Source organism: Dromaius novaehollandiae, chromosome 1 (genome assembly GCF_036370855.1).
Source record: "Dromaius novaehollandiae isolate bDroNov1 chromosome 1, bDroNov1.hap1, whole genome shotgun sequence".
Taxonomy (NCBI): Eukaryota; Metazoa; Chordata; class Aves; order Casuariiformes; family Dromaiidae; genus Dromaius; species Dromaius novaehollandiae.
In genome coordinates, this window is record NC_088098.1 from 174,156,494 (window position 1) to 174,184,074 (window position 27,581).

The 27,581-nt window shown below is 38.3% G+C and overlaps 2 protein-coding genes across 15 annotated transcripts in view; both read right to left on the bottom strand.

Annotated features, from left to right (window-relative positions):
* Positions 1-4,379, bottom strand: part of LMO7 (LIM domain 7) — a 134,825-nt gene extending 130,446 nt beyond the window's left edge. For 2 of the 10 annotated variants that reach the window (XM_064504747.1, XM_064504748.1), the window contains exon 1: positions 4,081-4,303. In XM_064504747.1, the coding sequence (XP_064360817.1) occupies positions 4,081-4,248 (168 nt within the window). In that variant the 5' untranslated portion in view covers positions 4,249-4,303. Of the gene's footprint in view, positions 1-4,080 lie in introns of all 10 variants that reach the window. The other 8 variants (XM_064504750.1, XM_064504749.1, XM_064504751.1 and 5 more) reach the window with 7 other exon arrangements.
* Positions 4,380-9,083: 4,704 nt separating this feature from the next.
* The window catches only part of UCHL3 (ubiquitin C-terminal hydrolase L3), a 43,198-nt gene continuing 24,700 nt past the window's right edge, over positions 9,084-27,581 (bottom strand). For 4 of the 5 annotated variants that reach the window (XM_026120874.2, XM_026120875.2, XM_064504753.1 and 1 more), the window contains 3 exons: positions 13,051-13,126; positions 10,516-10,574; positions 9,084-9,313 (listed from right to left, as the gene is read on the bottom strand). In XM_026120874.2, coding sequence (XP_025976659.1) covers positions 9,230-9,313; positions 10,516-10,574; positions 13,051-13,126 — 219 coding nt within the window. In that variant the 3' untranslated portion in view covers positions 9,084-9,229. Of the gene's footprint in view, positions 9,314-10,515; positions 10,575-13,050; positions 13,127-26,082; positions 26,248-27,581 lie in introns of those variants that run through there. The other variant, XM_064504754.1, reaches the window with a different exon arrangement.

The following is a 27,581-nucleotide window of genomic DNA, read 5'->3' on the forward strand; positions in this document are numbered from 1 at the left end:
AGTATGAAATAGTTCAATAATAAAATGGTCAGCACATGCACAAGAGCATTCAGACAAATTAACTATTTTCTATGTGTCTGTTTAAGGGCCATGACAAGAGATGAACAGCAGAGGTATTTCTTTGCTGCCCTCCAGCTATGGTGGGTTCCCATCCTCTTATGCAGTCTAGCATAAAAAACAGTAAAAACCTTATCTTACTACAGAAACTGTAGCTGCTCCTTCAACACTTGGTAGCATTAAAGATAGGAAAAACTTCTCCTGTTACCCTGCAATGTTCCTACAGAAGAAACAACCCCGGGACTGAAGATATCTTGCTTGTAATTGTAACGTTGAAGCTCTCAGTGATGGTATCGTTAAATCAAATTAGTAGTTTTCACAATACATGACTTTAATAACTCTAGATCAGTTCATTAAAGGAAGAAATTCAGCTTGTGAGAAGCCCTAGTCAGTTTGCAATAATAAAAGTTACTTGGCCTAACACCCATTTTTCACTTCAGTGGGTCTGAAAGTTGCTCTCCTTGCTTTCCTACAGCCAGACTGCTCCACTTCAACAATTCGTTCAAGCACATGCTCACTTCCTACTCTCCCTCAGACAGGATTTGTACATATTTTTGAACACTAGACTCCACTACTTTGGGCGGGGGGGGGGGGGGAGAGAGAGAGGGAAAGAGAGGGGGAGAGAGAGAGAGAAGGAAAAAAAAAAAGCATTATTTGCCTCAGGGCCCTCTAACTAAAGATTTACAGACATCACGGGTCTGGTTTCAAGTTGCTTTAGCAAACAATTTCAAGCCATAGACGTTTACCTGAAGATTAGGGTTCATTTAAAACACAGAACACGAATCACAAGTTGAGTAGTTTCATAAGAAAGTAGCACATGTACTTTTGTTTCCTTTTGAACTTTTACAGGGTCAACCTCTAAAATGGTAAAAGGGCTTTTTTTGGGAGGAGCAGAAAGGGGAGGCACAATATCTCACCTTTGTTTACAAGAACGAATTTTTGGGCGGACTGCATAGAGGAAGAGGTACACAGCTCTCCCACACCCTGAAACAACGCTGCAGGAAAACAGACTTAGCAATTTGGAATATTTAATAGCCGGGGGAAGAACGCTTGGGTTTTGAGGGATAGCTTTTGGCTTTCTTAAGATATAATATGGAACAGAACATAGTAAAATAATTTTTAAAACCCAACTATTTCTACCTTTGGCAAACATTACTTTAGAGAAACCATTTTGAAGTTGCATTGTTTCAGTATTTTATTCTAGTCTTGGCACACACCATATGCCCAACTGAGGTGCTAAATAAAGGTTGAGCTGTACGTGATTTTGATTAGCGACGGTTGTTGCATGCACAGCTCCAAAGAGTCCAAAAGTCTTAGATACAAGAATCTAACAACACTAATCAGTGCCAGGCTCTGGGTTAGAAGAGAGCCAGCATAGGAACTCCTGAGTTTTGCCCAGAAAATGTCTGTTCTCTTTCTCCAAAATAAATAGATGTGTTAGACAGTCAACCCTCCGACAACGACCAGCCATCTCTAACTAGAATTTTCAATATTGAGACAAACAAAAACATCCTTCCTCTTCTCCCCTTGGTTCACCACAGTGCACAAAACCCACTTTACAAGGGGTGGGAGACTGTAATTGAAACATTCTTTATATTGTAAAGACTTGTCTGCCTGATAATAAAATGTCTGAATGTGAATTTGAACTAAACCTCAAGTCTTTCATTAACGAAGACTAGATACAATGTTTTATTATTATTAATCAAAGGCTTTTTTTGTATAGCATAAAGCCTATGGACAAACATCGCTGCTCCCACACCAATGGTTGCTGCACGACATGGGGAACATGTGAGATTCCAGATGGGAACAGGCAGAACAGGGACCCGACCAGGTCTCTCCTGTCAGGCTCTGATCACCATTACTGGGGGGTTTCTGTGTGAGCACTGGTATTTTTTTTTCCTCTCTCTCACCTGAAGCTTCAGAAGTTTTCTGCATATCTTTTCTCATTCCCCCCCCCCCAAGATATGACAGCTACAGCTACCCAATCTCATTATAATAAGTCCCTCAATTTCAGCATTTGAGCTGAGGTTTTCTGAAGTTCTTTTAATCTCAAACTCTGAAAAGCTGTGTGCTGAAATAATGAAGTATTTGTTAATGCAGATTTCATTAGCAAAGGGAAATATCAACAGTTTACACAGAGATTTCCCTAGCTGTTTCAAACATATGTATACCAGCTAGTGTTCGTATGCTTTCATCTTCCTCTGTTAGGTGGAACTGGCACATAAAATCCTACCAAAACATAAAAAAGTAAAGGTCACAAATAGTGCCTCATCTTCAGAAGTAATTGCTTAATCAGCAGGATTCAATATTTTTCAGGTTTTGCTCTCAACCACTGTTTTACCAAGATTCAGAAAACCTTGGAATACGTCTCATCTAAAAAAATATTTATTCCTCTCATATGACAATGTAAGTGGTTGGTCTTGATTCTTTTTTATTCTGTATTTGGAGAATAGAGAAATACAAAGTACTCTCGGAAATGCAAACCTCGTTTCATACTGGAGTAAACATTTACATTTTCCTTCAACATTACAGAATTCTGAACATCCTGTTTATCAATACCTTCAGATTTTTTTAAGTTATTCTATTTAAAATGTAAAGTTTATCTGCAGGGTAAGTTTAAAAATTACTTTAAAATGAGGTAAGTAAGCCTTCCCATTTCAGAAACAAAGTATAACCACACAAATTAGAAGGGATACAGAGGAAGGTGAACATAGCGTTTTTCCACTATACAAGGAACAGCGCACACTTTACACTTACATAAGTTTAATGCTATTGCTCCCATGTGCTACTGGCAGGCAAAGAGAGGTCCTTTTGTTTGAATAGTACAACCAGCCAAAATCAAATGGAGGGGGGGGGGGGGCTTAAAATAGGATTTTCAAATAGATAATACCATCTAATATAAGCTTTGCCAACTTAAAAAAAAATCATGTAAGAAAAGTCTATGAAAGAGAGAGGAGTGCTTTAACTACCTAAATTCATGGATAGCACTTATAAATTTGACATTTATGGAAATCGTTCCCGATTCCCTTACCTACAGGGCCCTCGTTCAAAATCCTCAGCCTTTCCTCAACAGGCTTTAAGCACTAGATGTCATCATTTTCCAGAGCAAACAAAGAAGCCTGGACTCAGGTCTTGACAAGTTTGCATAGGGGGACTTTCTTCGAATATTTACTCTTTTAAAAGTTACTCCAACAGCATTTCTGACAACATAAGTTTCATCTCAAGTGAACAGCTGCATGCATACATACGAGTTTAAAGTTATTTAGCTGTTAAAATACTTATAACCTGAAACGCTAAAGCTCATCTTTAAAAGCACACGATGACAGAAAATGAGGTTTGCCGTAATTCCACTGTTTCTTAAACCACCTTCCGTGTCCTTAAGCTCGCTCTACAGTTTTACTGCAGCAACGCGCTCAGGTACATCTGCTAGCAATCTCCTGCTAGGCATTAGCATACTGCCAGCGTAATTTTGGGTAACAACTAGAGAAATAGAGATATTATTATGTCAAGAAATGTAGAGCCAGCCACTAATTAAAAAAAAAAAAAAAAGAAAAAGAAAAGAAAGAGAGAGAGAGAGAGAGAGAGAGAGATATGAAAATGACTGTAATTTTAGGTTACTCTACTTCCTAGCAACTTTGAGACAGCCTGTCGCAGAACAAGTGCTAGAGAAGCGATTTACAAGAGAGTAAGAAATCGTAAGCCTCAATTACAGGCACGCAGCCTCGCCATCCTTTAATTTAGACGGGGAGGGAGGAAGACACCGAAAATACACATTTCTGCGAGCTCTAATGATACCCTCTAAAAACAGCAGCCCGCAGCTGCTCGCAAAGCAGCAAAGTTTGGGAGCAGCCTCCCCTCACCCCCCCGGCCGCTCAGAAACCCCCGGCAGGGTGAGGAAGGGGAACCCCCCCAGCGGGGCAGGAGGAGGAGGAGGACCGGGGGGATGAAGGCTGAGGGCGGGCGGCAGCGGCGCCCGCGGCGGCAGAAGGGGCGGCAACGCGGGGGCGGCGGCGGCGGCCTCACCTCGACCCAGCGCCGGGCTTCGGCGAAGGCCGCCTCGCAGCGGCGCTCGGCCTCCGCGGCCCCCTCCATGGCGGGCGGCCCGGGGCAGCGGCCGCGCTCCCTTCTCCTCCTCCTCGGCGGCCGCCACCGCTCCTCGGCCGAGCTGAGGCGCGGGAGCGCCGCTGTCATTCAGCCGCCTCCTTTTAACGCCGCGGCCCCGCCCCGCGCCGCGCCGCCTCCTCCGGGAGCTCCCAGCCCTCGGCGGCCGCAGGAATTTGGGAAGCCGCTGGTGGTAGCGCAGCGCCCCGCCGCTCCCGCCCGGCGGCAGGTGGCCCCGCTCCGCGCCCCCCCGCCGCGGCCTCCGGGACAGGCGCTGCGGGCGGCGCAGGCCGCGCCCCGGGGCGGGCGAGGGGCAGCGCGGCGGGAGCGGGGCCGGTTGCTGGGGCAGAGCAAGGGCAGCTCCTTGACTGCTTAATTTCTAAGAGCTCCTTGGTCTCATTTTAACGTTGAATTCAAGTTAGTTTTTTCCCTAGTGGAAATATATTAGTCTTCTTTCCATAAAACTTTTCTGCAAGCAAACCGCAGTTGCTGCCTGCATCCTCTGCTTTTATGCGCTGCGGCAGAGCATGGCCTAAGTTTAACGATTATTAAGAAAATGCAATTTAAAATGTGTACTGTACACTAAGCAGCTTTTCTTCGCCTGCTTACTCGGGAGCACATCTTATTTCTGCTCTGAATACAGCCGTCCGGGAATGAACGTCTTCGGCTGATTTGATCTCTTATCAAGAAGCTATTAGCCATTGGTTTCTGTAGCATATATAGATCTGTTTTACGTGGTAGACAAATGAAAAGCCCATGATTCAGGCTGAAATAAGTTCCACAGGATGTGTTTGACATTTATTACAGTGACAAACACGGAGAAAGCACGTAGTTGGCTCCTCACGGTGGTATGATTTGAGATCTCAATGCTACAGCAGCAGTGATGAACAAAATACCAGGGAAAGTTTTACTTTTGAAATAATTTTTCCTCAATCCTCTTTCCTGCCCCAAACGAGATCGACCCTAAGACCAAATACAAACCAAGAACAGGCATTTCTTTTTAGCGAAATGTATGAACTAAATAAAGCGACCCTCTGATCTCAATATTTAGCATTCATGAACACAACAGTTAAAAAAAAAAAAAAAAAAAAGCATGTGCTGATGTGCTGCTGCTGGTTGACATCAATTTGCATTAATTGTCATTACTAAATGTTTTGTTTGGAGAACTACTGCAGCATTTCCCATTAAGGCCTGCCTTGTCACCCAAAATAAAATATGATGCTCAACCTTAAGTAGGAGGAAAAAGGCAGTAATAACCATGAACATTATAGAAATTAATTTATTTGAAAATATGAAACAGGTTTAAAAAAAGAGTTCCTGTTTAAAAAAATAGTTTCCAAGTTTTCACACTTATTTCTGGTTGTTTTATCTCACCTCAAGGCAAATCAGATTACTTTCCTTATGATTAAAGTGTTTAACTTTTCAGATCAAGCATCTCAGTAATTCTCAGCAAGTCCTCCTTTCAGTAAGCTGCATGGACCATAGCAGCTTTCAAGTAGAAGTCATTCACTGAGTAAAAACATCAAGTTCCAACATACACATTTTTTTCTCCAAAGTGAATTTTAAATCAACAGTTTTCCTATGTAAGCCAAAACAACCAAGATAGTTCAATATTCCTTTGCACTAACAAGCAGGTCACCAGACTCGCAGATCACAAGAGGATTGCATAAGCCAGGCACGACTGCTAATTATTGGTGACAAGAGTAGCAAACATTAATTTACTCTGCAAAATAGAGCCTTTCCATGTGTGTGCTCCCAGGGATAAGTCAAGCAACAGTTTGTGTCATATTCTTTTCATAAAGAGTTCCAAGAATATTTGATGCAAGAGTATTTTCCATTGTCAGGTTTTTTTCCCTTAAAGAGAAGGCCCTATTTATTTTCTAAGTGTGGGCTGTAAGTGCATTTGTTTTCTAAATATGACATATCAACGACAGAAACCATTTTTTTCTCCTTTTCACCTTGTTTTAAACATGTAGCCATGATTAAGAGGAAAATGCATTATTCTGGCTCTTAAATCTTTAATGTTTCCCAACAAAATGCTTGTAATACTATGGGAAGATTTATGCTGATATACTTAAAAGACTTTGAACAATCCTGAGCAGTTAATAGTACACCAGCTCCAGTCAGCTAAAATTATATAAGAGCTGGGCATACATCATCACTTCCCTCCTACGTGCACCATTTCCATAACATGATGTGCATGGCCAGCCCGAACTGCAGGAGCCAAAGAGGGATTTCCTGGTGGTCCCTCCCGCTGAATGCCTGGAGCCAAAGGAGGCTACACACAAAGGTGGTCAGGCTCTACCAGGGCCCCACAAGTTCGGAAATGCCGTATTATTTTCCCACAGAGCTTGTGCTAATAGCACAGACTGGACAGACAACGCAATGTCTGCATGGGCATTGTGGCACGGAGGGCTCGGCCGAGCTCCTTTGCCCCAGTTGAAAACCTTGCTGGACTATATGAGCCAGCTAAGCACACATGCTGCACTCCCAGTGTCTGAAGTTATCTTTGGCATTAAAAAACCCTTGTTATTCCGGCATCTTGCAGATCCCTTCAGTGTCTGCAACTCTCAAGACAGTTGCCAGCGCCTATGCCCAAAACATGGTATTACGAGCACTGGAGGGCCACCACGCTGCACATGTTAGCTAAAACCTTATTTCTGCAGTGCAGTCTGTCAAAGATTTCAACCTAGCAAGGAACTGTGCGGTAAGCAGATACTGGTCAGCATAAAACCTGACACATGGTTATTCCTTAATCTTAACTGTGATCTCAATCTTCTGAGAACCTGTACCATCTTATATTAATAATCCAGAAATTAACACTGAAAGTAAAACAAAACAGAAAGAAATCTTACCCTAGAGAACTGATTTGAAGGCTACTAAAAGACTGTGTGCACAACTGTCATCTTTCCAAATGCTAAGAGTTCTTATTTACAATATTTTACTTAAGGTTCAAGATATATTCTTCCAATGTGACCAAGAAAAATCCTACCCCAATTTTACTACTCTAACATCTAACCTTGGTTATAACAACTGATAAAAGTTCCAGTTCTGAAGTTATTTGGGGTATGCAATAAACATTTACACAAAAATGCAGCCCCCACATTTAGCACCTAAAAATATAGATAACTTCTGAACATTGACAGACATACACGGTGTGTATATTTCCCTACATTAGACAACTGATGTAGTTAAACAGTTTTGAATCACACTTCCTCTTCCCCTCTTTCCTCACCCTCCTCATCCTAAAAGCACCTTATCTTTATCAGCTATGGCTCAGTTTCCTAACCATAATCCTCAGAGTCATCTTTAACACAAAAATGCAATATCCCAATTATATTGTGGCAACTTTTATTTGATTTTCTGATATCAGCAGGAAAACAATGCAGTTGCTCTGTTTAATAAAGCCTTTTATTTTTATTTAAAAGGAAGTTTTAGGGCTTCACTAATGAGCATGGCAATGTAAAGCAAGTTTTCTGCAGCACAAGTTTTCTGAACACTACTGCATTTTACTGGGAGGAAAAAAAATGCTGAAAGTGGAAGCTCATTAGTGTTCTTCTCCCCCCTCACTTTTCTTCTCCCCCCTCACTTTTCCAACCAGCTCACTTAGAGAAAACAGACCGTGTTGTCAGAGGACTCTCCAGGTGAGATTTTTAGACAGACACTCTCTGACTTTTTCTTTAGAGTGCAAAAGATGTTCTTAAGTGATAAGACAGTCTCTCAGGCCTGTTTCTTTTCTACAAAAAAGGAAAATCCTGCCAGATTGCTTCTAGCATAATCCCATTCATTTTACCCATAAGGACAACTGATAGAGAGTGAAAGCACACTCTGGGACACTGAGGGATCGGTTTCTTTTGCCAGCAGTCTTGATTGGAAGCCAACCTGAATCACTTCCCTTCAAAGTAAAAAATCAAGGAATACTACCCTGGAATCTCAAAAAAAATTCACATTAAACAAAACCAATCTTCACAAGAATGCTAAAGCATAAGGTGATTTTAATTCCCTCAAAACTCCCTCAAAATCATTACTAAAGCAAGTGTAAAAACTGGTCTACAGCACCTAAAGATTCAGTGTAAGGGGTGGAGGGGAGGGCATAGAGGAAGGGTATCACACAGCATTCAGTAATACCACCTGACAAATTTACAATAGCTATTCCTAAAGGAAAAAAGTATGACCATCATGGCTATCTTAAGATCTACAGGATGTTTTTGGTCCTATTACGCAAGCTTCATTAAAACAATTACTTTCCTATCATTTATTTCAGTTATGTGAGATACTGCACACTGCTGTATTCACCTGTGTGTTCCCTTCACAGCCCTAGCATTTGAACTAGTATTTATTACTACAATGGCTTTTTTTTTCTTTTTGGTAAAAATCCATGTTGTTTTTCCACAAATAGCAAACACTGGTTGAACTAAAGCTTTTGGCAGTTTATTTACATTATTAGGCTTGAAAAGCAAAACTAATATTTACTCAAAATGTAAAGATAAGATGGCTTTAAAATGTTAGTGCTCACCAACAGTAAATAGAAACAGTCCTCTCTTCAGGCTTTTTTTCTTCCATTTCTTTATTAACAAATAATGCAGTGAAAAACTGCCTTTGCCTTCTGAGTCACCTGCAAAAGTTTTCATAATATACCTGTGTCATTTTAACTAGAAGTAAGATGCAGATAACCTCAGACTTCAAAGTTTCTACCCATTAACATACCACATACTTCACTCCACATGTTAGATATGAATGATAATCCTGCTCTGAACTAGCTCATCGTTATTATGTTGATGAGCTGGGATGGAATATCACTGACAGTAACTCCCAAATCTTTTAAGGGGGAGTGAGGGGAAAAAACACTCCAGCACACAGGCATCTTACACAAAATGCATGCGCATATATAAATACTCCATTTCCTTCAGGAACAAGCAGCGAGATATAGCAAGGACAAATCCAAAGTTTATTCCATGTGTGCTACAGTTAATCAACATGTTAGGGAAGTATCAAAATCTCTACTATTAACATATGGCAAGAGTTTTATTGTTACAATACATCGTGATAGATTAGCCCAATTGGAAAAGGCTTAAGCTGCAGACAGTGCAATTGCATTAAATCTTAATTCTTCTGGGTCACGTTCCATGAATTTCTTGCAAACTTCTATTGCATCCTGAAAGACAAAACACACAAACAAAAAACCTTACTCAAAAAAGCAACTGAAATACAACCAAAATGGACTTTTCCATAGAGGATTACTAATGAGACAAATTTATTTAAACTGTATTTCTGAGTTGCCCCTATTCCAGATTATTAACAGTGCTCATAAAGGCAGTAGAAGAGAGCAAAAGCTGTATACAGAACCTTAACAATTTTTGTTACTGAATATTACTTTGTGCAACAGGCATGTGTTGCTCATCTGACCTTCCAAATGCAACTCTCAAGTTTGCCATTACTAGTACTGCTGTATTCATAAACTCTTCCTTTGTCTCAAGATTAACATAAGCTGTGTGGGGTAAGTGAAAGACTATAAATAATTCCTTCATCTAGCTTCAGGGTGCGATATAGAAAGCACATGTTATCAGTAAAATAGAAGAAAAAAGTCATATACAAAAGAATAAAAGCTTCACCCAACTTCTGCCCCTACATCCAAACAAGCACAAATTGCATGCATACTTTATAGAGATTAAGTCAACACTACTAAATTGCAAGAGCTTTTGTTTATTTGTTTTTGAGTTTCTCTGGTTTCTTCCTTTCATAAAGCTAATCCAGACTGGATACTCTAATGGTCAGATCTATGCATTGCGCTCTCTCAGCTTCAACTTGGCATCATTCTACTGGGATGAAAGTTTATTCTCCCAATTAAGTGTATTCCTTTTGCATTAATTTCTCAAATAAACAGCTCCTGACACAAAGAAGCAACCAAAGGAAAGCATGAAGCTAAAGGAGAATGGTTATTGGCAAAGAAGAAAGGGCAAGAGACAAAGTGCTGGATGAGGATTTAACTTATGTCCAGCATGGCACCTACTGAACTATAACTAAAGCAAAGGAAAGAAAACGAAAAATTAGTATTAAGCTTTCAAACTGACTGCTTCATCTCACATGTGACAAAGACACCAGTGGCATAGGTAGATCTCAGCACAAAAAAAAAAAAAAAAATCTGCCTGATCATCTGTTATGATCAACCCTTCAGACATTTCTTGTTTTTATATTACGATACTGTCTCACCCAGTCATACCACATGCATTCTGAAATATCCATTTTAAAACTGAACAAACATAATTGTCTCACCATCCCACTCACTCTACACCAATAGAGCCATAAATACAAGTCTGAATTTTGTTAGCACCATTTAATATGGTTTTTCATTCGTACCTCTAAGAAAGAATCATCACTAGTTTCCCCATGGTTTACTGGAAATGGCTTGCGCCCATCTGTTGAAACATAAAACAGGATTAAACAAAGCATTTATAAAAATTGAAATAGAAAAGCTTCATTTTTTCAATAAAGAATAATTTAAACAGATTTTTCTCTCTTCTCTTACGAAAGTGCCACCTCATTTTTCATAAAGAATTACACAAATAACAACACGCAGCTACTGCCTGGTCTCTCTTCCACTGTTGACTGCTTCAAAAGATACCATTATGTACAATCTGTTACATTAAAGTTCTCAATAAAATGTTACAGAGTAATCTTTTTTTTTTTTTTTTTTTTTTTTTTTTTTTAAGCTGTGAGTTGCAACTGTTTTAGCGCTGGTATAGTACTTTAGGTTCTCAAGTAGAGAAGAAGGATTTCAACTACTCTTAATGGATGTACACAGATTGCTGTGGATCTGTGGTCATTGACAACTGTGATCAAGGACTCCGTGATCAGCAGAACAGAATACCAAACCCACCACTCTTTGAGAGCTTGAAGAGCAAAAGGCATAACTGAAATATTATCCTAATTAAAAAAGGTGAACAAAACCCAAATGATTTAGGTATTAAATATGTTCATAGCATTTAAAATAGTTGCTATAGCTAATTTTTTTTCCTGTGCAAAATAATAATGTTATCACCATCAGCAGTTTTTAAATGCTTTTGTTTGTAGAAGACTCTTAAAGTGTTTCATATTACCTGTGAAGAGGTAACAATATGAAAACACGTGTCAGGCTATCTTAGGTATTTACTAGACCAGATTCCCTTTTGGCTCTCTCCTCTCTCTAAGGAGTTTTCCCTCCCCAAAGATTCCACTGAATTTGGCAATGTGTCTAAACTACATTTTCCCTAACTAAAAATAGATTCTACATTAGAACACTTCTGCATTTACAGTAATGAACACCCTCTTGTTCACAGAACAAGCATGATGAAGATTTAACAATGCAAAATCCTCAGAACATGCCAGGAAACAGAACTGAATGCCCTGCATTGTTGCAGGCTAAGTTCGATTGGAATTTTTATACACATCTTGGCACAACAGCGTTTTAATTCCATCTGCCTATCAATAACATGTTTTCCATGGCAAAAACATCATGAGCATTTAATGTTCATGTAATTCCCTAGAGTGTGCTACCTGCCAAAGCCCACAGGCTGGTTGCAGTGATTGAAGCCAGTGAATGAATCGAAAAACCTTCTCCCATTTTCCTACTTTCAAGTATTGGGTTTTTTTTTTAAACTATCTTCCGCTAGTACAGAGAAAAGTTATTTTAAGAACACAGGAAATAGTATTAGCATTCCACTATACTGTTGAGCTAAATGCCTCATTTTTTAATGTTAACAAAAAATGAAAGTGGATTTTATCTTGCATCACTCTTATGGAGTGCAAAATAGATAAATACGATAATCATAGTTTGCAGTATGCTTTAAGTAGAACAAATTAATGCACAATGCAACGATAACATGGAAATAGTAGCGCACAGATAAAAGAAATGAGCCATCCATCATTACATGCAACATGTTTTGAAATTTATTGTCATAAAATACTTATATTGCATCCTACAGTAGTTCCCTCACTATTTGATCCAGTTCACTGACATCACATACACAGCACCATGGAAAAATAGAAATCTGTGACTACTGTTCATGATCACTGTTATTATTTCATATATCCACCTTAATATTAACATGAGCATTTCTTACACATCACTTATGCCCCAGGTTTTAATTAATTGTCCCCTGTTAAGGGCATTGCTTAATAACATGTTAGTTTTCAAAAGGTTTTAAATACAAAGAAATAGCAAATGTTCCCACCATAAAATATTGCAAAAATTACTTCAGGAAAGGCCAGAGTGACTTGCAGTTTTTAAATCCTAATCTACTTGCTAGTTTTCTGGAGTGCCTGCAGCAAAACCTAGTTGCCCAGCAACATGTTTAAGATTAGAATCATTAGAGAATATTCGAGCAGAACTTGGTGCTACACAATATGAAAAGGGAGAAAAAAATTGCTCTAAGTAATTCAGAAAACAGAGACTACTGTTTAGAAGTTAACTGTCTAGTGACCACAAAAAGGTAGATTAAGAGAATGACCAGCCTATAATAAAAAAAATGCAGAATATTAGTATCTGCTCGTATTCTGACTACATAATTTCAATTTTAACTATAGTACTATTTAATAATATAGCTAACACTTCTGTAGTTGCCTAAAGTTTATTAATTGTTTCCACAAACAATTCAATCTCATAACTATATTTTCCTCTCTGAATGTGAGAGTGTTTATTAATTCTTTCTTGTTTCCAAGAAAGAATTCTTCTTGGTTCCAACTGTTTGACTGAAAGCCCCCCCCAAACGCCCTCAGACAAACCCTAGGAGGCAGCTGAAAAGTACCTAAGCCCTACAAGAAATCAAATAATCTGTCACAAACTAATTATTAAACAAGATTACCACTTCTATTTGCTTCAAACAAATGGAGAGTGAGAATAAAAAGTGTTCTTACCCAGTTCATAGAGATGACCACCTACATTAACTAATGCAATAAAGTGAAGATCTACTTTTTCATCTATACTTGGTGCCTGCAAAACAAAAAAACATAGTGTTCACTAAATCTCTTATCACAGTGAAGTTCACTAGAATGTATCATCACAACACATAAAACACCTAGCTATTAGAAAGATGGAAGTTCTGGCTCCATGCAGAATGGCAGAAGTCACACCACAGAACACTGACATATAAAGACATTTCCTGCAAATATGTACAGCAATAAGAATCATTTCAGTAAGATATCAAAGTGTTCCCAACAGTAAGTATACATAAAAGCTTCATTTTCACTACCAGATTACAAGTAGTATCAACTCAAACACATCAGCATTAAAAACAGATACTTATATTAATTGCAAATCCTTCACCAACTCACCAACTGTAACCAAACGAAAGTGAATGCAGGACTGCACTCTGAACCTGTAGTATTTTAAAACTGAAGATATTCACTTAATCAAATTAATTTTGCTTGCAAGTACTTAATACAGTTAACATGTTCTCCCCTCACAGGCAGTAGAGAGAAACAGACATTCCCAGGGTATGACTCATCTATCCCAAGACCTAATACCTACTAGGTAGACAGAAAGGGAAATAATCAGAGATTAGCTCTATTTGTCTCAGAGACTTCTTGGAGATAAGAATTTGTCTCAGAAATTTCAGGGCAATATCATAGGCACCACCACTGCATATCAAGAAAGCACTGCAGTACAGGGACAGCACATTTAAATGACATGACATAAAAATGGTCACAGTTGGTAAAAATCTGGTACAATACTGCAATGCCAACTGCAACAAGCAACAGCTTTCTCAGGAGAAAACAACAGGGCATGCAGTGCATGGCCCACCTGCCAGTGCACTTTTCCAGCAGCCCTTAAGCAGGGGATTGGGAACTTCTGAGCCAAATGCTTTATCACTATCATTGGGTTCAATAGCCCAATGGTGGTTTTATTTCCTCATGAATCCGTCTGATCTCCATTTGAATTCCTTTATAGCCTATGATCCATAATACAGTTAGACAAAATATGAGGGGATGGGAAAAAGCACTTCAGTTTGTCTTGAGGAAACTATCAGGCAGCTGGCTGATGTGGAAATACATTTGATGCACACTCTTCCTCTATATTGAAATGGAAATCTCTACTTTTAGCCTTCTGGGAATTGCATAAAGACCCTCAGAATCTAAGAGCTTGCCAGGAACCAAGTACCACGTAAGATGGGTTATGGAACCTTGCAGTTACATCACGCTTTCAAGACTGGGTTAAAAGTTTCCCTCTTCTTGGTCATGAAGTAGGACTTCGAAAGATGATCCAAGTTGAAAAAAAAAATGCAACAAACAGCCAAAACAATAGTGGGAAGGACAAGAAGTCAGCATAAGTCCTTCAACAGATGAAGCAAGCTGAAGACCACAGCATTACTGAGGAGTTGGCCACAGCTTACAGAAATCCTGTGTGTCAAGAAAAAAAAAAAGCACAAAAAAGAAGAGACCCTCACAATCTCCCCCCACCCTCACTGGTATCCATCTCCATGACCAGATAAAAATATGACAGACTTAACTATTCTGCTTCACAAGGCCTAGAAGGAAGAATGAAGAGGATTTCTGCCACATACGAAGCGGAGACTACTGAAGGAACACGCGCACCTTTCCACTACAACTCCAAGCAGCCTTTTTCCTTTATGGCACATGTAGATTGCCTTAAAGGATTCTGCTTTACCAAATAAAGAGCAAGGCCAAATAAAGTAAGGATTTAGGAAAACAAAACAAGCAGCCTCTAGAGTTCGGCTACACTAGTACTAGACTTTCAAAAGAGCCACAGGTTTCAGCAAGTTCCTGAAAACCACACAAAACAGCGGCTGACAACCAACGGGCATAACAGCAAGGGGCTATCAACCAAACAACTGTTCACACGCATCAAACCATGGTGCTACAAAAACCCGAAGGCAGGCAAAACAGAGTCCTTGCCAAGTCCCATGTTGCCACCTAATCCCAGTACAGGCAATGACTTCACAGCTGTCCACATATCAAGTTGTGTCAAACTATATAGCACAAAAGCTACTAACTAGAAAGTCTGGGTTTAAGGAATTTCAGAGTGAGTGGAAAGACTGCTACCCGTTAGTCCCACTTTATGAAGAAAAATGGCTTAACATCTAAAAGCTTGCTTCTGACTACCTGGGCACAAACTGACTTAACTAGACAGCTCAAAATATCACAATTCTATTTTCAGAGGACAAATCCCTATCCGAGATTCCCAACATTTATTTTTGCTCAAGTTTAGACCAAAACACAATTGTTCCTTTGACCATTTCGAGGCCTCTGTTCTTTGCCAATTTTTAATAAGGACCTTTTCTATAGAGATAAGTACTTGGCATGCCTTCAGTGCTGAATCTATGTATAGCTGAAAGATAGACAGTGGAGCCATCAAGAAAAATATGTTTAAGTTTTCACAGAATTTATTTAAAGACATTGCTATTCCTACAGAATATAGCCATGGTTATTTTTGAACTTGTTGAATCCAAATAACATGCCTCTATTAAGTGTTATTACCACAGCCTGTAAGAAATAGTTTTTATATTTTAAATTCCCAGTTGTCATAGGGGGGGAAAAAAAAAAGGCAACCGCAGAGAGGAAGAAAGAGCCATGCCATTATTAAAGTTTCTATCACATGCTCAATTTCCTTCACCTGCGATTTCTTTTCATCTAATGTAGATTACTAGTAAATATTACAATACTAAAAAGTAGATCTATTCCATTTCTTGAAAATGAGGATTATTTTTGACTGACAATTATTTGCATAATACAGAGAGACAACAGGGTCTGGACTGTCAAGTTGACCTATAATTTTGTATTATAAAAATATATTGCTTAGGATTTAGGCAAAACAAGCACCTGGATTAAACCTTCCCCATATGATGAATCTGATTCAGAATCCCCCTACCCCTCCCTGGGGGAATAAAGCAGCCATTTGCCTGCCCATGCAAACACACCAGCACACATCAAGCAAGCAAATAAACAAACAAACTTGTCAGGCCAACTTCTATTTCACTGAGAAGCTCTAGCAGTTCTAGCACTAGAACCAGAAGATTTTAAATTTCAAAGGGAGGGAAAGAATAGGGAATATCACCTTCAGGAAGATGTCTCTTGTGGTTTCCATGAAAAGCTACACCTTTGGCAAAGTTTTCTGCTTTCAATAAACAGTCTGCATAAATGCTCAAAAGAACAAGAGAACATCGCATGAAGAAGTTTATCTGCATGTTCATCTCTAAGTAGTATTTTCAGAGCAACTACAAAGTAGTCTCTTGATCACTCTTCTTGTCAAAGACCAGTATAACATCAATATCAGCCATGCATTGGGATCTCCTATTCCTCTGATTTTTCACTTAGAGCCACACTTGATGTGCAGAAGTTAAAAGCAGATTTGAATGATCACATGGAATAACCATCAGGAAGTGGAAAAGCACATGAGTCTGAAAAAGATTCATTCTCTGATCAGGATTTGGAACTAATCTCTGTGATTCAAGACACATTTTTCAAGTCTTCTGAACAGCTATAGCACTCTGAAAGAAAATTCGTATTTCTTTTCCATCCAAAAAGACAGAAAGAAGACAAATATCTCAAGTAGCTTACATAAGCTTGCATTATGGTTTCAGTCTTAGTATAACCCATATTGCAGGAATTACATTATTCCTGCATAAGGAATTGCATTATTCCTTAATGGACATGACTTTTCCAACTTAATCTGTTGGAGAGAAAAAAAACCCCTCAAAAGTAATATCCAGCAAACTTGAAAGTGATTTGATTAAAAAAAAAAAAAAAGGATGAAAAGGATAAGAAGTTAAGCAGTCAAAGTGATGATGCTAAGAATAATTTCTTAATCATAATTTGTCCTCAAGCTATTGAGATAACCCTCAATGGTAACACAGTGCATCTTCCTGGATTGCCAGTCTCACATACTTTACATGTTTTAGCACACAGACCAAAAGGACAACTTTCCAGCCTTCTGGTGCTTTTTCATTATTTAATATTAATAGCTATTTCTCCTTCTGCCTTCCCATGTCATTCATTCCCCTGTTAACAAAAAAAGCATCTCTCTTTTCTTAATGACATTCCAAGGCTTTCAGAAATGAGAACCAGAGTTGCTTTGCTATCTGATTTTGGATACCAAATTAATGGCACCTGTGTGAGTCTTGATTTTTCAGAGGATGTGACTGCTTTTCTCTGCTGACTTGGATATTCAGATTAAATAATAAACTACTGCTGACTGTTGTGAAAAGTCAATTTTAATTGACTTCTCTCAGGCTAATACCCATTAATTCACATTATCACCTGCTGTTCTGAGAAATCCTTGTTTTCACCTTTCACCACTGCCCTGCATGGTGCTCTCTACTCACGAGCTGCTACATTCTTCATTCTTGCTGTTGCGTTAACCTTCAGAAACCCAATGGTACAACCTTCTGCCCAAAAGCTTGTCTACTCTTAGACTAATTATATCAACTGGTCTAATAAAGTATATTTCATCTCCTATACAGCTCATCCTCCTAATACATTTAGACCATTATCATCTAAAAGTTAGTAATCAATTTTTATACATTTGAAACATTTTGATCTTCAAACGTTGCTAACTTAGGACAAAACTGTTTATCCAATTTGATCTAGAGTTGGTGTCTTTTCCCCCCAAAATGCATTTTGGGGACAAATATGCAACTGGGGAAAAACGTTTCCATCTTGCTGCCACGGATATACTGGGCAAGTGCTCACCTCACTCAGCTTAGAACTTTGTTGAAGGACCACAATATAAAAGCAGGCTCAATATTACATTATGGATTTCAGAAAGCTTCTTCTAACTAAATCTTATCTACTGATTATTTCCTTACGCTTGCTCGAGAGAATGAATTGAAGCAATAAACCTCAAAACAGTTTAGAAGAGTATTTTGCATTTACAGATAGTCAGGTAGTGACCAAAGCAAAGTTGTGTAAGTCAAGACTGGCATCAAGAGTCACAGGTTCTGGAAGAAACATAGGTAAAGACTGATAAGGAGAAGACAATTTTGCAAAACCTTGAGGAGTGAAAAGTCATCAAAATTCAAAGATCGAGAGAAAAGTAACTAATAGGTCTAAGGAAAAAAAAATAGGGATTTAAATACACAGTTTTACTCACAAGGGGTTATGAGAAAAAGAAGAAAAAACCTATTCAAATACACATTTACACAAGCAAACTTTAGATGTGGTTTGGGCTCAGTAAATTTTGAAGTAAAGGAAGAAAGGCGACGCAATTCCCATGGCGTAGATTGGGTCTTTGCAATGTTTCCATTTTGAAGCACAGAACATACTGACACTATCCTTCGGCAAATTTCCTTTATCCGCCTATGAAAGGTATTTGAAACCTGGTTAAAAATACTTCAGTTAAAACAATGACCACTAGAACGATGATCACAAGTTTCAGCAAGATTATTTCCGGCTCATTCTCATCGAACAGGGACATCTCTATTCATGCTCAAGATACTGCAATTAGTTGGCTGTATCTGGAATGCTCTGGAGCTTCGCAGCCTAACATACACACAACAGCTTACTTCAAACCAATGTAGCCCTTGTCCAGACTAGAGAAAAAGAATTTACAAAAGAAAGATGCAAAGGGACTACCCAGTTGGGAGTGCTGACCCACAGAATGGATATGGAGTTCCTTTGCCAAGCGTTGTCTTACGTATTTTTCTACCATGCTTGTCCCTTTAAAGCTTACTAACTCTTTATGCCCCACCTACAGCTAGAACATGTAAGTGCCAGGTTAGATAGGATCCCTTGTTGCTGGATGGAAGCATTTGGTTTTGAATGGGAGGATGTCAAGCAAGAAACTGAAATCCAGAGGTGAATTCAGGAGGATTACTCAGCAGTGTGCTGTGCTAAACAGCTATTTCTTGTTCTTTAAAAACAGCAACTTCAGTCCAACACAGAACTTAAAGGTTGAGTAGCTGAGATGAAAAAACAGAGCATGTTTTCCCATTTGAGAACTGTGAGGAAGAAGGTAGGATTAGGAGATTAACATGACCTATAAAAGACAAAAAGATGATCCCAAGGCAAGTAGAGATTCTAAACTAAAAGAACAGATGAGGTAGAAAAATAAGAGATAACATGGGTTGAGGAAGGGTCAACAACAACAAAGCATGTTTTTATTTATAGCTTAAAAACTCACTGCATCTACTGCAATTTATCAGGTTTGCATAGATTATTTCAGTACAGTATTTTCAATATTTTTCTCTATTACATGTCCTTAGCCATCTGGAGAATTCATCAAGTCAAAGAAGTCTTTTGAGAACAGAAAGTAGTTTTATTTAAGGAGCAGAAAGTCAGTTTCCCACCACTGACCTTTGCTCCTGGAAGAAATTTACTGTCTGTCCATCAATGTTTACATAGGACAAATGTATTTGTAACTACAAGGAAGTTCAATTTTATTTTAAACGTAATGTACAGAATGTCGTGTCCCCCTCCCAAAATTTAAATGCACAGGATTCTGAATAAAAGAATGCTAAAACGTTTTTACACAACATTCAGACCAATGCAGCTGCACTCTATGTCTAGCAGAACAATCAGTTCTGTAGTAATACTACTTTGTGGAAGCCATGATGTTTTAGAGGCATAGACAGGACAAAGGTTGAAGATAAAGGTATTCCCCCCTCCCCCCAATTAAACCGACTAAGATCACTTTAATGACCAAAAGCCTATTTTTTCCAAGTTATACTAATTCATATATAGGTCATATGTTCTTGCTGTACAAAAGTGTAAAGACAAGAATAACCTTTTAGTTACCAGTAAGTGTCAGACTGTACATTGTATTCAGTGATAAATCTTTGCTAAATAAAACCTTTGATAGAAAAATCTAAGTGGAATTAACAAGTAATATCTTAAAACTAATTTTGGCAGCAAGCGTTTGTATTGCCAGACACAGTTGTGTTGAAGGCCACTTATTTTCTGAATGAAATTATAATTTAAACATATTCCAAACAAATGCTCACTGCTAATGGATGACGATCTGTTTAGAAATACTCTGAAGTAAACCAAAAAAAAAGAAAAGACTCAACTTGCAAACACTGGTCATCTAGCACAATCACAACAGACTATGCTGTAACTTCCATCCTTGGTTAAGTCATGGCTTATTTAGTGTTGAAGTAAACTCATAATCTATTAATATAGTTATTACAGGCAGCCAATCCCAAGCTCAGAAGTTTTCTCAATAAGTCTTTTGTTAACATCAAGCTTCTATATGACATATCCATACAAGATCCCAGTTTCAAATCACAGAAACATAACATTGTAGAATTTTCAAAGTTTTGCTAAACAAACCAAAAAAATCCCCAGGTAAAATGTCAGAGGTTTGCCAATGTTCATGGCAAAAATGTTCAAAGCAGCCAAAAAAAAAGAAAAAGCATGAGTTGGGGAGAACTTAACTCCATGTTTAGGTCTGAGTTTCCTAAAATCTTAAGTTACTTAGCTAGCCCCAAACAACATCATCATAGTTCCTAGCTAGACACTTAGTAGTAGTAATTATTATTCACATGAAGAGAAAGGGGGCTGGGAAAAGGTTCATCCTGAGATACTTATCAGGATAAAAATATAAAAGCTGAGCAGAAATGGAAGTATTCTGACACTAATTTTTAATAGTAATAATACATTAAGAATTTCCACATGTGGAAAGACAGATCTGTGCAGACTAGGGAATTATTTGCACCACAGTCAGAATACTTGTTTCACCTCAGTAAAAGATTCACATACCTCAAAATAGGAATTTCTAGTAACATAGTAGAAATGTGGTTGTTACAAAAAAAATTTAAAAGTAAAATTGGGACAATGGTTTTGTTTTAAGAACATTCAGTTCTAAATATCAAGATTTTTTCTGTGCATATTGAAAGAGTGATGACTTTAAAAGTAGCATGAAATCCCTCTAAAGCACTCTTTCAGTTTAGTGGTTCTGATGGTGGTCATAATGCAGTTTAGAAGTATTAGCTACTTTGGGCATGTGTCATTTTTTTCCTGCTTTTTCATGATACATGTTTCCTGTGGGTGAAGGAAAAAAAAAGTTTAAGTATGGCATTTGATGAAAAGCTTCTATCTGTTAGAATGTCTTCACCTTCAACCAGAAGGTAAGTTCTAGAAACTGGCTAAAGAAACAGATGTCAAGTGAGAAGGTAAGCCAGCCCCTCGAGATTACAGAAAACACTTCATCTTTCGTGAAACACCGAGGGACTATTAGGCAAGACTTAGAATGGAAGAAAATGAGACTAGGTTTGGGATACCAGAACATAAACCAGGTCTCAAACACAGAAGAAATAATATCATATGACAAAGAATTAGAAGCCCCTTGGCTTAGCAGATCCAAATGAGAGATCATGAAGATGAGGTGAAGAGAAGACGCTGGATGTAGAGCCAATGGGGGGAAAAAAAAAGCCACTTCATGAATGGCAAACTTCATCTATGCTCTGAAGATGATTTGGTACATGTGCTGAACCAAAAATATTTGGACAGCAAAGCATGGAGTGATGTACTTTTGCTGTCTAACATGGGGGAAAGAAAAGAGAAAGAAAGAAAAACCTCTAAGAATGGTTGAAAAAAGACCCCAACAAAAAATGATGCCTTGAAGAAGACTGAAGGTTACATGGCAGAATGCCAGTCATGTCAGAATAAGAAAAGACTGAAGATGGACTACACTTACAACAGAATGAAGCCCAACAGATGGAAGGCGTATCAAGGGCCGCCAACGACGGAGACGGATTGAAGGACTGGTAGCTTTTGCAGGACCTACATGATTACGTTTGGCCCAGGAGAGGGATGCAGAGTGACACAATGGTGAAGCCTTCGTTCTGCTGTGGCTAACCTGAGGCTGCGATGAGGATGGTGGTGAAGACAGCGAGGACGATGACGACTACATAAATATTAAAAAAGAACATACTTAGCCCACTTAAACTTGAATTAACATACCTAAAAAGGCAACTGCAAAGATGTCCACTGTTCGTTACACTGTGCTTTAACTGATAAAGTCTACACACAAAATAACAAAGAACGTGTTGGATTTGAATGAGATGACAAAAAAAGCAATGAAGATAGGGAAAGACATGGTCCATATCTGAAGTTTACCATCAGATAAGCTAGAGGTTATTCACACCCAGTGAACTTCATAATATGAACCCAAGTTAACCAATTCATATGAGAGACAGATTGTTAGTAAGTGAGGAAGAAAGGGATTGAAATAACATCTCATGGAAGGAATAGTTAACAGGCAGTGATAAATCCTGTCTACAGCCACAAAGACTACTAGTAAATTTTATGTCAGTTTAAGAGGGCTAGATTGTGTTACTCTGGGATTTCAAATGAATCAACTACTTTAATGGTCCCAGAGTTTCTTTACTGTTCCATTTCTAACATAAAAGGATAGCAAAAGAAAAGGGAAGCTTACCATGGTGAGGTATGCAACTTCCTAAGTTTTTCACCTATTCTTCTAAAATAGCAGGCCAGTGGCAGTATTGCCATTAACACTCAGGATCCCTTTAGTATCCGTGGAAGCAGTAGGACTATGTTAAACCATTCAAATAGTTACTATTAGAAGAAAGACCACAGAAGTATTAAAAATGACTCTCAGTTGCAACTGACAAAATTATAGTAATATATTAAGACCAGAAAGAACCATTGTGAGGATTTAGTTTTGATCTTCTGTCCCACATGGGCCACAGGACCAATCAACTTTTGTTTGAACTAGAACATATTTACCAAACAAGAAGGTCAAGCTTAATGATTTATTGACTACCAAAATAAATCAGAACAAGACACAATTTCAATCAATCCTGTCTACAGCTACAGAGCCAGTAAGTAATGTTTTCATACAGTTTATCAAATACATTAGCCCCACCAATGCTAAATAAAAAAGGCAACCTTGCTACTCCTATTTAATGAACATGAGAACAATGGACTATGTTAGTCCTTCCAGCCATGATGTCAAACCAGGATCTCACATTCAGCTTATCATCCACCATAACTTTCTCCTCTCAGCTCATATAAAATCCCCACTGCCATCTTCCATCTTTGAGAGAGGTGAGGGATCCTCTGATACATTGTTCATCATCTCTTGTGCTAATTACATGTCCTTTATTTGACCTCAAAAAAATAGAGCTTTGTTTGAAGCTAACTTAAAGGGCAATCTAGACTGTCCTGTATCAGTCTTGTGTTCACCGTTAATTTACTGTCTCCTGATCTTTACCTTATCTGCAGATTCTGAGTTGTACTTTTATGTATCCATGTCACTGATAGAAGCTGTTTAACAACACAAGTCCTAGAATCAATCCCTGCAAGGCCCCATCAGAAAACATACTTACTCAGTGATGATATTCCACTTAGTTTCACCGAGACCTGCCAGCTGCTTGTGAATTCATTAAAATTATGTAGGCAGAATACAAACCGCAGTTCCACGAGATATGTCCAGCAATGCACTCAATGGGACAATTCTAGACTACAGAAACTGAGTATTAGATAGCCTGTCTGAAAAAATAATTTTCATTTTATTTCATCAATAACTGCCAGTCAAAATATTTATTTCCTGTATTATTTTTGAAGCATTTCATCTTCTTTCCTGTTCAGTTTTTGTTTTTTTCATTTCCTGTCAAGACTGCGGCAATGTATTTCTTTTCTACTTCCATACTGTTGTCCCTGAAGAACAAGGATAGGAGTTCTTCACAGAGAATAAGCACCAAATATGGGAACAACTATAGAGCTCAGAGGTAAGCATGCATGAAGTTTTATCAGGTCTTATAACCTGTCTAGAGAACACACTTTTGTACAAAAGTTAGGCAGAGGTTCTCTTCTATTAGACCCTCATGTAAAACAGGATTTTCAAACATTCTGATCTATTCCTAGATCTCAACAATTTCACAGAAATGAGGACTAAAACCAAAAAAATGTAACTGTACGAAGAAATGAAGAAAAGAAAGAGGAATTTAGCAACGACAGTACTTCTTAGAGTCAGAGAAACTTAGAGGAGCTTAACGGCTATTACACTTCATCTGTATTACTGAAGGTGTGTTTTTTCAAATTTTTCACACGAAGAACTGATTTAAAATGAAACATTTTGCATTTGGATAAAATATCATATGGCTCATACTATTTAAGCTCAGCATGCCTAAGAAAATTCTAAAAGATGACTGATAAATTTCTGTCCCACAACATGTTCTAATCTTACAGGCTCCTCTTGTCTATAGGTAGGTCCAAGGACTGTGAGGACTTCTAGGAGTAGTGTTTTGAGGGTCTTCCTAACTGGAAAGTTCACAATAAAAGCCGAGATGGACTATATTATGTTTTACAATTTTGCAAGCTTCTACTATCAAAATAGACAGGATTGTTAGTCTTCCTGGAATCTGCAAGTACAGTAATTGCTTGCTTAGAAATAAAACTGGGGGGGGGGGGAGAAGCAACCTTGAAAAAAAGAATTTACTCTGGCTTTAGTACATTCCATTGACAGGAAATTGTTTAACTGTATATTTTTGCTGTGAAAAACTATTGTTTAGCACTCCTAGCATAACTGATATGAGACCATGAATGAGAAACTGAATCATATCAAATTTAAAATTTGTTTCATATTCCAGGGATGGCCAAGTATTTTGAAAGATATGTTAAATATGGTAATGAAAGTCAAAAAGGTTTTGTAAAAACAATGCCTCACCTTTACCATCCTTAATGATTGCACTTATCTGTTTTCTGACTAATTTTGTTAAAGTAGTGAGAACGTTAAATGCCCCTTCATACTGAGACCAGAAAGGACTTTATATTCTCAAAACCAAATTTAGAATGCAATCAACTACAACTATTAATAAACTAAAACAACTTAGTATTTCTAGGTCAGTATCTTCCCACATATTAAAAATCCATTCATTGAATCTTATCCTTTATTTCCTGTATTAGGAGGTCCCCTAGTGACTTCAACCAAGGCATAAAGAAAGTTCCTCCACTTGAAAAGGTACTTTTGCATTTTAAGAGTGAAGTTTTGACAGACAGTATGCAGGAATTCTAGCAAGGCAAAGTTACTGCTGGACTTCTGTCTAATTAACATGGCTGCAATAGCCATAAAATCGCATTCAAAGTTAGTTTATATGTATTCCTTGAATAATAAGCATAAATTAAGCTGTGTCATTTTCAATTGAATATTAGATGTACAAAAATAGAATTATATTTTTCAATATTAATATGAAATTAAATTTAATATTCTAGTATCCTGAATTTGGAGAGACAAGTACTACATTTCACATTTAATTTAAAAGAGGGAAGACAATCGTAACTTTAGACACTATTCAAACAAGACTTATTAAAAGCTAGCAAGCTGCAGTCAAAAGAGAACTACAGACCAACTTCACAACATTAGAAGATCACGGGAGTATGCTTAAGTGCAGAAAATTGTAGCAGATCAAACAGTTGAAGTGGTAAAACAAAAAAACCTGAAATAGAATTGTATGTTATTATCATATATGGCAGTAAGCATATTAAGTTGATAGTTTGTAAAGTTAAAATACATTATGAAGAAGTTAAATTTCATGGAACTGGTCCAAAATTCATTCCTATGCATACCTGCTATTAAATCCTAAAGCCATTTTACTAAGATCTCAAGAAACACCTATAGAGTTCTTCAGGCACCAAGGGCTCTGCCTCTTTGCACGCACAGAAGTTTGATAGTGCCGAATAGCTCAGGATCCAGTTCATGCCTAGACCTGTCAGGCTTTAGAAACAGGGCATCTGCCTACTCATCTCACTTGGGGAACTCAAGCCAGCAAAATAGCCCGGTCCATGTCTAGTGCACTAAGGCGTGACAGGACTGCACTTATCAAAGATAAAGCGCTATTGCATAACTCTTTAAACAATATTTCTACTTGCAAATAACACTGATGAACTTGGTAGTGGTTACAAGAATTCATCCATTCAGAAGCTCAAATTCAGGGCACTCTCATTGGAAAGGTCAAGCCCACGCCACGTCCCCCTAAGGAGGCCAACCTACCTATCAACTGATAAACTGTGCTGAGACAGGGACTGTCTTCGTCCCTCCATTTTGATGTCATGCCATTGTGTATAAAGAAATGCCAGTTCCACTGGGACAGAGGAGAAAGGAGGCTTGATTGCATGCCATGATCGCTGGGGTACTCGCTTGGGAAACAGAAAGAGGTACAATACTGTTAGTCCTGGTCTCTGCTTCCAGAATTAGTCACGTATACGTCCCTAGGATCAGAGACACTGCCACATGATTGCATGTCTGCGTATGCTCAGCTGAGTAGATCCATGAGCGTCCAGTAACTCCTCCTGACAAACTGAGCACATGCGGGCTGGTTACACAGTACACATACTACAAACTCAGTAGCAGAGACAGGGGAAGGTTGAACTGACATTAAAAAGTGTAACTTTTCCAGCTATATGGTCTACATAAGAATTGTTTTCGTTTTAAGATTGTATTTGGAAAAAATGTACTTGACATTGTCTTTTCCACTCCACACACACCTTTTGAGGGTTTTGTGTTTTGCCAAAGTAATTGCTCCCAACTGCTTAAATGCAACATCTGCATTTTAGTTCAGAATGTAATACATATGTTTTTTCCTCCTTAGAAGTCATTGTCCCATTTTCTCCCCACACAAATTAAATCCATGCCTCACATGGTCTGAAAACATCCTCCTCCCCCTCTCACCAATTTTCAACCTTTTTACAGAATTCTAAGCTATTCTGATGGTGGCGGCAAAATCTCAAGAGATGTCAAGTTCCCTATAGCCTTTTATAAAAGGACAGGCAGGCAGACAGGGGAGGGCTACCTTAGGAACCAAGTGCGCCACAGAATCAGATGCTGCTTCATGAGCTCACCTACAACAACACACCACAAAATTCACACCAGTGAGACACATTATGAATATTTCAACTTCAGAAGAAGCCTTGTTCCTGACTAGAACTTCAACAGGCAGAAGAAAAACCTACACAACATGTAAACTATTAGGAAATCAAGGTTCATGAATTCCACTGCTCACAGATCTACTTGTTTTGTCAACATTACAATTATCAGCATTAATATGTATTAGAAATTGGATTATACTTTTTAAACTGAACCAGGCTCCATATGCCAGCTCAACAACTTACTCACCAGTATGTTTAATTAGTGTTTCTGCAGCCAGAAAAGAGAAAGTCTTTATAGCACTCCCCATGTCAATTCAGTTCATAATTAAGAATGGAAAGGATCCAGACAGCAATATTTGGCTAGACATATGGGTTAAGACATAGCCTAAAACAAGAAAAATACTGGAGATCAGAGCACCCAAAAAACCCTTTCCAAAACTATTTATAATTTAGGTTATTATATGCTCTCAAAAGAATCTCCCTCTGAAGATCCGAATTTAAGTTCTATGGCCCATGTTAGGCTGAAGTTAAGCTAGATTATCACAATGGTCACTTCTGTGATCAAAAATTAGTGGAGTTGCAAAAAATACAAAATTCCAAAGGTT